General features: G+C 39.4%; 2 protein-coding genes across 5 annotated transcripts; both read left to right on the forward strand.

The window, feature by feature from the left end:
- Window positions 1-631: 631 nt before the first annotated feature.
- On the forward strand, window positions 632-3,922 carry LOC105191201 (uncharacterized). Its single transcript, XM_011154421.3, has 6 exons — window positions 632-1,041; window positions 1,126-1,295; window positions 1,392-1,640; window positions 1,714-1,874; window positions 2,080-2,169; window positions 2,258-3,922. The coding sequence occupies exons 1-6, from the start codon at window positions 917-919 to the stop codon at window positions 3,335-3,337; spliced, it is 1,875 nt and encodes a 624-aa protein (XP_011152723.1). The 5' UTR covers window positions 632-916; the 3' UTR covers window positions 3,338-3,922.
- Window positions 3,923-6,478: 2,556 nt separating this feature from the next.
- On the forward strand, window positions 6,479-13,239 carry CenB1A (Centaurin beta 1A). 4 transcript variants are annotated; one of them, XM_025302933.1, is made up of 12 exons: window positions 6,479-6,785; window positions 6,961-7,018; window positions 7,223-7,281; window positions 7,437-7,610; window positions 7,716-8,360; window positions 8,435-8,638; window positions 8,745-8,851; window positions 8,960-9,143; window positions 9,203-10,115; window positions 10,232-10,331; window positions 10,440-10,560; window positions 10,655-13,239. In XM_025302933.1, exons 1-12 carry the CDS (start codon window positions 6,733-6,735, stop codon window positions 10,821-10,823), a joined length of 2,787 nt encoding a protein of 928 aa, XP_025158718.1. In that variant the 5' UTR covers window positions 6,479-6,732; the 3' UTR covers window positions 10,824-13,239. The 4 variants fall into 4 exon arrangements, with proteins under 4 accessions (XP_025158718.1, XP_011152724.1, XP_025158719.1 ...); XM_011154422.3 differs by having other exon boundaries at window positions 6,480-6,785; window positions 9,218-10,115; window positions 10,655-13,229; XM_025302934.1 differs by having other exon boundaries at window positions 6,480-6,785; window positions 8,459-8,638; window positions 10,655-13,229.
- The last annotated feature ends 1,126 nt before the right edge of the window (window positions 13,240-14,365 follow it).

Below are 14,365 nucleotides of genomic sequence, written 5' to 3' on the forward strand. Positions count from 1 at the left end.
GACCTGCAATTGGTCTATTCTTTGGCTGCGTTCCGATATTCACTGCCAGTATTGAAAATACATAGTTTGTGTCACCTATATTATAGATTTTCAGTGCTGGCAGTGAATATCGGAACGCAGCCATTGTAGCTGCACTGTTGAACCGGTGCAATAAGTAAAGCCAGCGACACACGATGCTTGTTTTCGTACTGGATTGTTTGCTAGATGAAAATACTGCGTTTTGATTGGTGCATTTCCATCCATCTTCAGAAATGTACCAATCAGAACACAGTATTTTCATCCAGCAAGCAATCCAGCACGAAAACAAGCACCATGTGCCGCTGGCTTTAAAGTGAGACAAATATAGGTTTTCTCACTCTAGCTCAGCTTGCTGGATGAAAATACTGCGTTCTGATTTCCGAAGATGGATGGAAATGTACCAATCAGAACGCAGTATTTTCATCCAGCAAACAATCCAGCACGAAAACAAGCACCGTGTGCCGCTGGCTTAATGCATTACAAGGCTCAACTAGCCAATCACAAAACTTATCGACATGCATGTTCGACAACCCAAGAACCTAGGTCGATTAGTCGACCCCGAGTGGTTTCACTGCCAGCAATGAAAAGCTATAGTTTATGTTATATACACTATAGTTTCTCAGCGCTGTCAGTAATTTTGAAACACAGCTGAACCCAGTCTTCATTGCACTTGATTTGTACGACGTTTACCCTTTTGCGAAAAACGTTTATAAACACCGTAATTATGCTTTTGCAAGGGCTTGCAAACGGCGCGCGATAAGAAATATAAATCATCCGACGAAACAAACGCCATTTTATTGACATTTACATGAAAAGTGAAAGAAAATACATGTGGATTTCCTAACGTCTGTATACCTTTACTTTGTGTTTATTTTTTTTAAGTATTATACATATTAAGATGGAAGCAACATCGGTCGAAGTAACGGAGGAAAGTTGCGAGAAACCAGTTCAAGCTAGTCCTTCGATACAAGTAGTCCGAGTTCCAGTGAAACATGCCAATTTGGGAATACGAAGTCACGCCATGTAAGTTTGTAGTAAAAAAGGCTTCGCGGGTCACTCTCTTTGTAAACATCAGTATAAAAATTATAATATGTTTTTACTTGCCAGGGACATGAGCACAATGGTAGAACTTACATCATTTAGTACACTCGGAAAAATACAGCCATTTTTGGTGACTGTAACAAGTACTGCGGCCCTATTAGTAGATTTGCACTGCCATTTAACAGATAAGGAAGTTTGTGGCTACTTGGGTGGTCATTGGGACATAAATTCACACAGTATATTTCATAAATACCGTATTTTATTATATAGAGGATATGACTATTTTATTCCATATAAAATTGTGATATTTGACCCTGTTGACATTGTTGTAGATCTTTCCATAACGTGTGCATTTCCATGTCGTTATTCTGGTAAGGATAAATCAGCCGCAGCAGCTGTGGAAGCTGAAATTGGGAGAGCTATGGAATGGAAACATGTTACACTAGTAGGATGGTATCATTCTCATCCACGTTCCCATGCATCACCTTCATTGAGAGATGTGGACTCTCAACTGGACTATCAAATCAAAATGAAGGGTCCTAGTGACAATGGGTATATACCATGTGTAGGGTTAATATGCTGTAGGTATCTTTGAAACTATTCCTTTTCTATTCTTTTTCCAGTAATTTTACAATTATTTTCCCATTTTTACAGCTCCATACAACATGGATGGCAACTGTTATGAGTCAAATTTCAATGTCTTCTGGTCCTTGCCTCCACCTGAGAACAGACCCCATGAGTATCCCCGACCCATGCTTCTTAGTTACACATTATCGCAGGAGCATTTTCTCTCTCAAGATACGTTGGAAGAGATTGTAAGTATCTCTTTACTTTGTCTGCTGTAAATTAAAAACGGATATGATGCAAGTACAAGTGTGTGTGTGTGTACGCGCGCGCGCATGTGCAATATGATAGAGAGAGAAACATGTTAGTTTCGTTAGTTAGTTTCTTTCTTGTAAAAGTTTGTCAACTATCATTGTTATCGTTATCATCGTTAACATTGACGATTTACTTCTCTAGAGAAGATGCATAGAATATTATAAGAGTGAAGGTGGCATCGACTTTACCGCCAACTTTAATAACAATACAACATACCTAGAACGTTTAAGAGTGAGTAAATTAACGATCAATGTCACAGATATAAAGCTAAGTAAATATATTGAATGTATTAATAATAACAACAATATAATTTTAACAGTGCTCCCTAGCATCAAAATTACCCGGTCGAAATCGATCAAATGGCTCGTACTGGGATGTGATTAGGGAAATGATTTGCCCAGGCTCTGAAGATGGTACACACGAATTTTTGGCAATGAAGTTCCCTCTGGTACCCGCCTCAGAATCGCTCGGACCTCCTGTTCCACCGGGCGTTAATCTCACTGCCGGTAATGCGGCCGTTTTCCTCACTCCTGTCAACTTCAAACCAGACGCCGCTATAATTACCCCCTCGTCCAAGTCGTTTGTACTACAACCGTCAACTTCCCGGGACGGCATCAAAAAGGACAACAGTATTTGTTCCAATGACGCTGCGTCTATCACTCAGATCAAGGATGGAAGTTCTGCAAATTCTAAGCACATGTCGCCGGCGGAAATTATACCGAGTTTCCATTCCGGTGAACTTACGGTATCGGTAAAGAATGCTAAGTGTGACTACGATTTTGCATCGGCAGACTTCACAAAAATGTCGAACCCTCTGACTGGTGACAGCAGCGCTGCCACCAAGGCTCGAACATCGGCAAACTCCGATTTTCCATTAGCCGACATCACTCAACAGATTACCAAATTTTCCGATTTGACAAAATTGGCCAATTTTTCCACTGCCGACTTAGCAAAGCTCTCCGGCTTCTCCATCACGGACTTTACGCGTACTTCCTCGCCGTCCCCATCTACGTATATGCGCAACATCGCGAATTTGTTCGGTCCTCTCGGCAAGATCTCACCGGCTAAAGACGTGGAGACTGTTAACGAACGTAAATCAGCCGATTTTGTCACGGTCGATGCGCTTCCGTCGTCCTTCAAAGCCGCCGGTACATCGGAGCTTTGCCGAAATTTTCCTGTAAATACTGAGGATTATACGAACGATCGGAAGAAATTAGATACACAGACAGATACTGCCAAGATTAGCCGATTGAGCGAGTATCAAGGAACAGAAGATTTGATTTCGAATGTCAAGCCTGATTTTGGTGGCATGCTGGATATGACGACAGTACATAAGAAACAACAGCCGTCGCAATCTGCTGACATGGAAGATTCCTTAAACCTTTCCAAAGATCGTTAAAATTCGTCAAAAATTACGATATATGGTTACAATTGCAGCCTTTCATTGTATCGAGAGACGTTGCGTCATTTAAGTTTAAATATGTACATGTTCGACGAGCCATTATTGCAGGATTAGCATTCTATGTCGGTCAAATGCGATGAAGTATAATATAATTACTGCGTGAATATTTTAAAATTTATGATTCTGCAAACTTTGAAAACTTGCAAAACTTGGCAAGATTATACTGTTCGTTGTATGTATTTATTGTATTGTAATTGTAAAGTAAATCATATATATAATCAGGCATAAGTTGTGCTCGTCTAATAAACCGGCGTTACAGGGGAAATTCTTTGGCAAGCCCGTCACCAAATTCTTATCACTGCTTAACGCCACGCTCAAGCATTTGCGAAACAAAAAAGAATTTAAAATTTCTGATGTACCAAATAGTAGAAGCGAGTTGCCAACGAACAGCCGTAGCCGAGGCCGTGAAGCGACGGATTTGAAAGCTGCGTATTGCTAGTTCCAATCTTACTTTTTTCTTCATTCTTTTTTCATTTCCATTTACATGAATGTACGGTCGTGCACATAAAGATTGTCACTTTTTTTTTAATAACTTTCGGGACGCATCCCGACTCGAGAAGGATGAGAGCTGCTGCTCCGTCTGCGGAGCAGCCTGCGCAGTGACTCACAACGAAAGGCAAGAAAAGAAATATACGTGATATGACACAAGTATGTAAACAATTCTTACATTTTGCTTGTAATATCTATCCTTAATTCTTTTCCGCTATAGACAAATATGAAAACAATTTCCAACATCATTAATGCTGAAATATATTAATTATGTTGGAAATTGTTTTGATATTTGTCTATAGCGGAAAAGAATTAAAGATAGATATTACAAGCAAAATGTAAGAATTGTTTACATACGTGTGTCATACCACCTATATTTTATTTCTCACCTTTCGTTGAGTCACTAATACCCGTATTCATAGTTAGGCCTTATATTAGGTGTACAACTTTGCTTCCGCCGTTTTTTTTTTCCGAAATTCGAGGCTTTATTGTAAAAAACTGGTTATACATTTATGATTCAAAGTATTGTCCATCGCTAGCCACTACTTTCTCCCATCTTTCGGGCAACGTACGAATCCCGCGTTGAAAAAACTGGTCATCTTTTGAAGCAATCCACGAATCGATCCAATTTCTTGCTTCTTCATAAGACCGGAAGTGCTGGTCAACTAAGCCGTGTGCCATTGATCGAAACAAGTGATAGTCAGAGGGAGCAACGTCTGGAGAATACGGCGGGTGGGGTAGGACTTCCCATTTCAACGTTTCCAAGTATGTCTTGACCACTTTCGCAACATGGGGTCGAGCATTGTCATGCTGTAAAATCACTTTATCGTGTCTCTCGTTGTATTGCGGCCGTTTGTCTTTCAATGCTTGGCTCAAACGCATTAATTGCGTTCGATAACGATCGCCTGTGATTGTTTCAGTCGGTTTTAACAGCTCATAATACACTACGCCGAGCTGGTCTCACCAAATACAGAGCATAACCTTGGAGCCGTGTATATTCGGTTTGGCCGTCGACATGGAAGCATGGCCGGGATATGCCCATGATTTTCTGCACTTGGGGTTATCGTAATGAACCCATTTTTCGTCCCCAGTCACAATGCGATGCAGAAATCCCTTCCGTCTTTACCTTTCAAGCAACTGTTCACAAGCAAACAAACGCCGTTCAACATCTCTCGGTTTCAACTCGTACGGCACCTAATTTCCTTGCTTCTGAATCATTCCCATGTCTTTAAGGCGTTTTGAAATTGCTTGTTGAGTCACTCCCAATGATCGTGCCAATTCTTCTTGACTGTGACACGAGTCTTCATTAAGTAATGCCTCCAATTCTGCATCTTCGAAAATCTTCTCTCTTCCACCGCTATGCCGGTCTTCGACGTGAAAATCACCGTTCTTGAAGCGTTGAAACCACTCACGACACGTTCTTTGACTAATAGCGGCCTCACCATAAGTATTTGAGAGCATTCGATGAGCTTCAGCCGCAGATTTCTTCATATGGAAGTAGAAAATTAAAACCTCCCGCAAATGACGAGAATTTGGCTCGTAAACTGACATTTTCAATCGAGAATAACTTTATGATGCAGACACAAATCAACTAATGTTTCTATGGGGTTATATTGACAAATGCCCAAGTTTATTGCATGACGTCTATGATCTATTTATTTCGACCACTACTTACCGCTAAAGCCATCTATAGGAAAACGGCGGAAGCAAAGTTGTACACCTAATATTTGAGGCTTCCTTATATCCATCTTTAGATACTACATGGATTATTTTATTGGCTACAGACCATCTGAAGATAAACTTAAGGAAGTCTTAAATATAAGGCCTGACTATGAATACGGGTGTAAGTCTTGTTCGTCTCCGTGGCGGTTGGATGTGGTTCCTGTAACTACGCATGTTTTTGATTTTGGGGACTGCGTACGTGTTGTCCCTGTTTCTTTTTTATTTCCAAAATCTTCGGAAAACAAGCACCGTGTGGCTTAATTTAAAGTGTCATAGCTGGAAAACGGCCTTTATTTGTTCCTGCTCCTTCCCCCCTGTTCCCCCCTCTTCCTAATTTTAGATTGCGGGCAAAGTCTGGCATAGAGGTGGCAACTGTGGTTGTAGCACGGACATAAACCGCCTGAAAGTGGATGTAGCACGGATTTCCACCACATGCAGATTTAACCACCAAGACCTGAAAGCGGATGTAGCATCGTAGATTTCCTCTCAACATGGATGCAGATGGCGTTCTTTCCCAGTGTGGAAAGTCGGTGTCATAGAAAATGCCGTGTTGACGGCTTTCAGGTTACTCTCTGTTGGAACGCAGTCTTAGGTCGAACATTTGGCATGGGTTTGGTTTGTGATTGGCTAGTAGAATCTTGTGACGTCATTAATCGACTCTACGTGGGTTAAAACCGAATACTCGTATGCGCTAATAGATTCAATCATAAATTCATTTATTCAAGTTATTATATAATAAAATATGTAATTATGTTTTATGCTGGATTTAATGAAATCTGGCTATACATTAGAAAGATTTTGATTGATGCATTTCGAATATGTTACCAAATTGCACTAGATCTAGCACAAAACAAGCATCGTGTGCCGCTGGCTTTATATACATCCGTTGACAGCACTGTGAACGTCAAGGCCATGCACGACCAACTTCAATTGACTCGATTGGATTTAGGAACAGGCCTGATGTTTGACAGATTACGCGAGTGTCTATAGTTTTTAGTAGTTGCGCCGGATTATTAACCAACATATTTTTTTCATGGGAAATGTCACGCACATAGCATTTTTAGATTGCAGTACGTCGGTCGAAATTGCGCTTGAAGATCTTGGATAACGAATAGTACAAAATGAAGCCTTTAATCGAATTCGACGAATGTTTAAGAGATACCCCTAAGTTTCGGTGAGATCTACGTTCAGTTTAACTAACATGGTTTTTACAACATAAAAGACAACCTGCTGATAATTCTCTAGTATATCACTTAATTTGCTATGATATAACATTTTTTCCTATGCAAATCATCTTCAGATGAGTATATAGAATAACAGTGTAAAATATGTTTGTAAATTTTACACAGATCCTGTGTCGAAGAGGTAGAAAGGAATATAGATCAACTTGAACAGAAATTGGATAAGGTATTGGCATAATATTTTAATCTTGACATGTACTATTTGTATTATCAATAAGACAATTGTGGTATAATCATTACATTATAGCGCTGATACCAAGTGTATATGACAATTATATTTAGTATCTAATGTATAAGGATATCATATGTAACGACAAAAGTAGTCTATCATTTTCACTGTTACTGTTTGTTATAATTCTGTTATTTACAGGTATTAAAGAATTGCAGTCTTACCATTGATATGGGAAAAACATTTGTTGGACAGCAAAAGTAAGTTTTATATGCCTATTTGATGTTGCAGTTTATAATGTACAGAGAACAATTCTAACAAAATTGGGTGTGCATGTAAATAGGCATATGTATATATGTATATATATATATATACATATATGTTTATATCAATAATGATTCTATTTTGTCAACAGCCAGTTTGCTAATAGTCTGTGGGAGTTATCTCTATACTTTAGCGATGATCCTGAAATAATGGCATTTTTAAATAAACTCATTCATGCTCTGCAAGAAATGAACAAATATCATAGCATCTTGTTAGATCAAGCTTCTAGAACTGTGATGAAAGATCTTAATAACTTCATCAAGAGGTAAGAGAATGATCGATATGATCCATCTAAAGAATTTAACGAATGTGTTAACTATAACATTGTATCTCATTAATACTTCTTACAATTTCATTAACATTTTGCTAGTGACATCAAGAGAGTAAAAGAATCTCGGCATTACTTTGAAAGGATTTCCAGTGATTTAGATGTTGCATTAAATAGGAATTCTCAAATACCGAAATCTCGACCTATGGAATATGAAGAGGCATCAAATATCCTGTCTGCTACACGATCTTGTTTTCGACACACTGCACTGGATTATATTCACGCATTGACAATGTTGCAGGCACGCAAACGCCATGAAATATTAGGCACATTGCTGAGTTACATGCATGCATGTATCACTTATTACCACCAAGGAAGTGATCTTGCTCAAGACTTGGATCCATTTCTGAGAGATCTGAGTGAAAACTTAGTTAGCATGAGAAGTGATTCAAATAAGCTTGAAAAGGAAATGGAAAATCGGCATATTTACGTTAATAATAGGGATCTGATTCCCTTTCCTGTACCTGGCAATCCTAAGATGGAAGGATATCTGTTTAAAAGAACGAGCAATGCTTTCAAAACATGGAACAGAAGGTGGTTCTGTCTAAAGGACCATCAACTGGTATATCGAAAACGGACAGGTGATGAAGGTTATACAGTTATGGAAGAAGATTTGCGACTATGTACTGTTAAACCAGTAGTCGATTGCGAGCGGAGGAACTGTTTTGAAGTTTTAAGTCCTACCAAGTAAGTGTATGTCTTTTTTGCTAATACAGTGACAAGTACAAAGAAAGAGAAATGTCCGGTAAACTCCTGTAAAGTAAAAAGCATCTTATTATCTGTAGGAGTCACATGTTACAAGCTGACAGCGAGGAAACATATTTGGCATGGGTGACTGCTATGCAGCAAGCTATCGGTGCTGCCATTCAAAGAGGCATGAGCATAGATGCAAACGTTAATCCACGTGAGTCGCAATCGCGCGATAACAAAGGTCCAGTGAGACTACTAACACGACCGAAATCGAAGTAAGTACAGAGAGATAGATTTGCCGAGCGAACGTTTAATCAACTTGATTAAACTTGAACACAGACGGGATTTTTACGAAACCTAATGTTCTCAATGTGACTCTAGAGTATGGGAACAGTTACTGAAGATTTCGGGTAATGAGATTTGTTGCGATTGCGGCGATATTAATCCACGATGGGCTAGTATCAATCTGGGTATTACGCTTTGCATAGGTAAGCTCTGTATATGCCAGACCAAATTTTTACACACGCATACACACACACCCCTTTCTTCTTTTTTTCAACATTGATGTTTTCATCTTTGCTTTGGCATTTGTGCAGAATGCTCTGGTGTGCACAGAAGTCTCGGGGTACATTACAGCAAAGTACGCTCTTTGACTCTGGACGATTGGGAACCGGAGATACTAAAGGTGATGGCGGAATTGGGTAATTCGGTGGTAAATAGCATATACGAAGCTTTGCCTGTACCTCCTGACATTATAAAAGCTACACCAAAGTGCAACAGGTAAGTGTGGTATCGTTCAACGAGATTTTAAAAAAGATCCATCATGAAAAGAAAAAAAGCTATTTACTCCTCAGTAATATTCGGGAAGTCTGGATAAAATCAAAGTACGTAGACCGTAAGTTTGTAAGGCCTTTAATCGACGCGATATCGTCCGGACATCACGCCAATCGAGATGAGATGCACTTCCGGAAATGGAGCGTGCGTAAGTTGCGCCGCAGACCACGCAGCTGCGACAAGATCGACGATGGTGATTGCGACCAAGCGTTGTCGATGTTGCCACTAGTGAAAGAAGGTCATTATCCGATGAGCTCAGACGACAGTAAGCACACGTCAATTGACAGTTTGAATTCTGTTGGTAAGGCAAAACTCATGGGACGGAATTCGATTAGCTCTGATGATAGCTCTAATATAGATTTGAAAAATAACTCTGCTCTCTACGGGAGAATCTTGAATCGTTCCCAACACGATCTGAACGATGTTAATAAACACACGAAAAACACCGCGGCCCATGGCGAAGCGGGAAGCGGTGAATCGCTGCGGGATATTCGTTCAGATAGTAGTCGAGATCGAGTTGATATCGACGAAACGAAGAACAATTCCGATAGGTATATCAGCGATAACAAAAATGACGAAAGAGACGCCTCGGAAGGCAAGAATTCTTCCAGATCGGAGGAGCATTGCAAGGAGAAGGCAGAATCGGACATATTGATGTTCGGTTGTGACGTGCCGAAACCTGTGATCGATGGTAATCTAGAATTGGTGAGTTCCGATCAAGATTCTACAGCTGGTGAGGACGAAGAATTCACCGAAGAGGAGGATATAGAGAATCTGCATCCCGATATGTTACTCTACAAAGCCGCGGCAGCGCACAATCTTCCTGTGATGTGTGCAGCATTAGCGGCCGGCGCCGACAAACTGTGGTCCAATGTTCACGATAAAAGCCGTAGTGCTCTGCATCAAGCGATCATAAGCGTACGTCTTTTATATATTCACCAGTTCAGCTCACCGGATGAAAAAAGTCTTGCTTGTCTGAGACAAGTTATATAAAATACGAACGTTCAAGCGTGCACTTTCCCCTCTGTATGTAGGGTTCCGTTATGTCATGCGAATATCTTCTGCTGAATGGAGCACGAATCAATAGCCGAGACGCCGATGGAAAAACACCGTTGTACTTGGCGACTGAATTAGGTATTTGATATCGATATTGCCTGTTTATTATAACATGTTTTCCCTGCCTCCCCCCTCCCTCCGCGTATTCTTTTTTTCTTCCAACTACTCATTGTATACTATATACAGGACATACCGCGCAAGTGTGCTTACTCTTGAAACATCGTGCTGATCAACACATTGAGGATGAAAGCGGGGTAAAGCCTTTGTCGATTGCTGTAAAAGAAGCAAATGCTGACATCGTTACGTTGTAGGTGTCTTGCGTATCGCACGAAATATCAAAGTTTATTTATTTCTTATAGAATTTCTCATCTTTTGATTACACTGACTGTTCCATATTTCAGACTACGGCTTGGGCTCTTAAACGAGGAAATGAAGGACTCAGAAATAGGCGTCACAGGTGACGAGACATTTAACGATGTTGTTCGTGATTTCAGTCAATTGGCTTGCTCGCATCCAGAGCGATTACAGCGTCGGAACGAGACCACAAATTTACCAAACATGCCTGATTGAGATTTACAAATTTTAACATAGCAATCCAAAGGTTTATCAATTGCGAAAATACGATGATATTTTATATTTTATGTACGGTGCGTTAGCCACATATTTTATGTATAGTGCAACGAAACAAATGAATTATACGCCACAAAGTTGGTCCTTCAGATTATCGCAAGGTACTAACTGATTAATCGTGTAAATGCGAGTAATCTCGAGTGTTTACTCTGCTTACGTTGCATTATTTTGATAATTTTACTATTGTATGTTCGTAAGGCCTTAAGGCTCGTAGCCTCTTGTCGCGGAACTCTTGATTGATGACGTCAGACGTGAGTAAACGCGCGCTAAAAAGTTCTATATGCTGTTTCCGAGTAAAAATATATACATGTACAAAAGAATACTTCAGATCGTCGGAATATACTTGTGCTTCGAACATTATGTTTCTCTCATGTCTCGTATTATAGTCATTTTATGGTTGTTGACTGACCATGAAGGAAGAAGCATAGTGTTCGGAGTATTTTACAAGTATCTTCTAATGATCTATATGTAACAAGTATTTTTCTATACAAATATCTCTTTGTTTGGGAATAGCACGCAGAAATTTTCAGTGTGCCATTTCTGGCCTCTGACGTCACTGTACAACATGGTCGTGGCGAGTATTCAGGAGCCTTAAATTTTGAATACATGATGCGTATGGTCTAGGAGGAGGAGGGGGATATAATTGTATGATAAAATTTTCTACGTGTTGCGCGCGCACACACATACATTTACTTGATATTTTACTTGATATATTAGAATATGCTTATATGAATCAACTAGTTTTACAAATCACTTAGAGTAGTGATGTTATCGGCATGATAAAGAGCATTGTCATCTTGTTATATATAATATATAATATTGTGATGCAGCTCGCTGATATACCGCTGTGGTGCATAGTTGTACGTTGGTTAATTGATTGTCAATTTATGCTTCCTTAGATTAACAAAAATTATAAAGAGAGCGAGAGGGAGGCCGTAAAATGCCTGTTGCCAAAAATTCCAACTTCTATATAGAAACGCGACGGTTTGATAATCATCGGTTTTATATATATTTTCTAAAATAAATAGCCCGATTTTTTTAGAAACTTGTACAGAAAGCAACGATACAATATTATGAAATTAGAAAAAGGAAAGATAATCAGATTTCTTAGCATTATATATCACGCATATTTTATTGCATTTATACATATTTAATTAATGGTATGTAAATCTAGTATAGACGATTCACAAACACAACATTCCTGATATATTATATCGTACCGACTCTTGTATTTTGGCTTTTTATTACGAGGAGTTAAACGCGTGTTAGACACGAAAAGTGGGTGACACAAATGACTGTTTGTACCGTTCAAGTCATTATGTCGGTCGTAAGGAGGAAAATAATTTGCAAAAGTATGGCAACTGTTAAAAGGCAATATGAAATGCTTTAATGTCGCTTTAATGTGCTTCTGATAGACGATTCCTATGATGATATTATCAATTTATCACAAATTCCACGTTCGTAAGAAAGCTCGAAAAGATATGCATTTCAGACTTTTACAAAGACGTGTCGCGCGTTAAGACAATTAATATTTGCTACAATTTATATCCATATTTAGCTCCTACATTTTGATAAAATTAGAATAATCTTAATATTACTCAAAAAGAAAAAGAAATTGTAAATATAGGCCCTTTTTTTATGTATATTTGATATATAAGATGCAGAAAACTATGTCATTGAAGTTACATATGTATTTTGTACTTACAAACTGTACATACCTTTCGCAGTTTTTGTTGGACATGTGCGTTTCAACTTGTGAAAGAGTATCAAGCCATTTGATCAACACTCTTTATTCTATATTGCGGATTAGAATTGCTGAACTCGAAAGCGATAACGTTCACGCAACGCAATATGCAACTGAGGAAAATAAAGTGCAAAGTTTTCTAAAAGCTAATAGTAAAAATCCAAGAAATATATGGCTCTGTAATGTCACTTGAGACTTTGGTCAGTTCTAGAACTGACTTCAATGGTTGCCAGTTACATTTCGAAACATTAACTATGTTTGTATTTATAGCTCTTTTGTAGAGGATAATAAATTTCAAATATGGAATAAGAGAAATTTGGGAAATTTGTTATTGTTGTGACTGTCATCTTCACCGTGCACTCAATTTGATATAGAATCTCAAATTATTCGATTCTCAAGATAGGCATAATTTTATGGGAAAAGCGAAAACGTTTCGTCTGAGATTTGTCATTGTAAAGATCCGAGGTACGTACGCGGTAAAAATAAGTAAGACATACGCGTGCGCATTTGTAGCAAGCGTATAAACATCATTGAGCGACCAGAATTACTGATAAATATGTCGCAGCGGCAACAAAAACAACTCTCAATTCTACTTTGTAAAACTTGTGATAATTTATTCATACGCCGCTTTTTACCCTTCTTGGGATATATTTTTTCCTTTTATCTTCGTCGTGTTTTGATAATTTTATTCATTTTTTAGTCGACTGCAGAGAAGAGAAGAGCCGAAAGCGCGACAATATGATTCGCTAATACACGCGTTTGTACATGTATAATCGCCAAGTATCGTACATTTCCACTAATGAAGCATCGTTAAGAAATAAAAAGCGAAAGAAAAAAGGCGCAAGCAGTCGCGGCCATTACAGTTCACGTCGTACACGTATTATATACGACGGCGGTATTCGTATCGTTGTCGTCACAAAAACGGGAAAGTTTACGCTCGATGAGAAGTTGCATGATGTGTATGATAAGTGACGCACATCCATCCGGCTATGCGTACGGTAATCGGCGCTTTAGTCGGGGTCATTGTTTATTGATGTTTGATACGAATCTTGCGCGACTACCCCAATATATTCGGTCAGTTCTTACGGCGAGAATACGTAGAGAGAGAGAGAGTGAGAGAGAGAGAGAGAGAGAGAGAGGGAGAGAGAGTGAGAGAGAGAGAGAGAGAGAGGGAGAGAGAGAGAGAGAGTGTGTGTGTGACAGAGAGAGAGAGAGAAAGTATATGTTGTTCCTTTTTAGTCTCTTGGCGTTTCGAGTTGACGTTCGGTCCGCTGCGGAACGTGTGGAAGGATCGTGTGCAGAAAAAACGTACGACTCAATCAAACACGAGTGTCAATGTGCTCCATCATCCGCGGTTATCGGTTATCGGTGCGTACGGCACGGCAACACGCACATGCGTGTACGTATCGAATAAATTTATCACCCGGGCTTCTTTCCGTTCTCTCTTCGCATGAAAGGGGATGCAATCGGACATGCGATACATTGCGACACACGTTATCCGTAAATGTACATGCATTCGCATACATTGTGATCGCGCGAATAGAATAGACACAGTGTCTACACAATGTAGAATGTCTAAAATCTAAAGTAACAGCATCGCGCGTAACGGACGTAATAATTTGTCTGCAGGTGAGAGTGAGAGAGAGAGAGAGAGAGAGAGAGAGAGAGAATTGAAAGCGTGAAACGTGTCACCGTTGCGATCGATCGATCGATTTCGATATTTCGAGGATACTGGAGA

This window comes from Harpegnathos saltator, unplaced genomic scaffold, assembly GCF_003227715.2.
Source record: "Harpegnathos saltator strain DR-91 unplaced genomic scaffold, Hsal_v8.6 scaffold519, whole genome shotgun sequence".
NCBI lineage: Eukaryota > Metazoa > Arthropoda > Insecta > Hymenoptera > Formicidae > Harpegnathos > Harpegnathos saltator.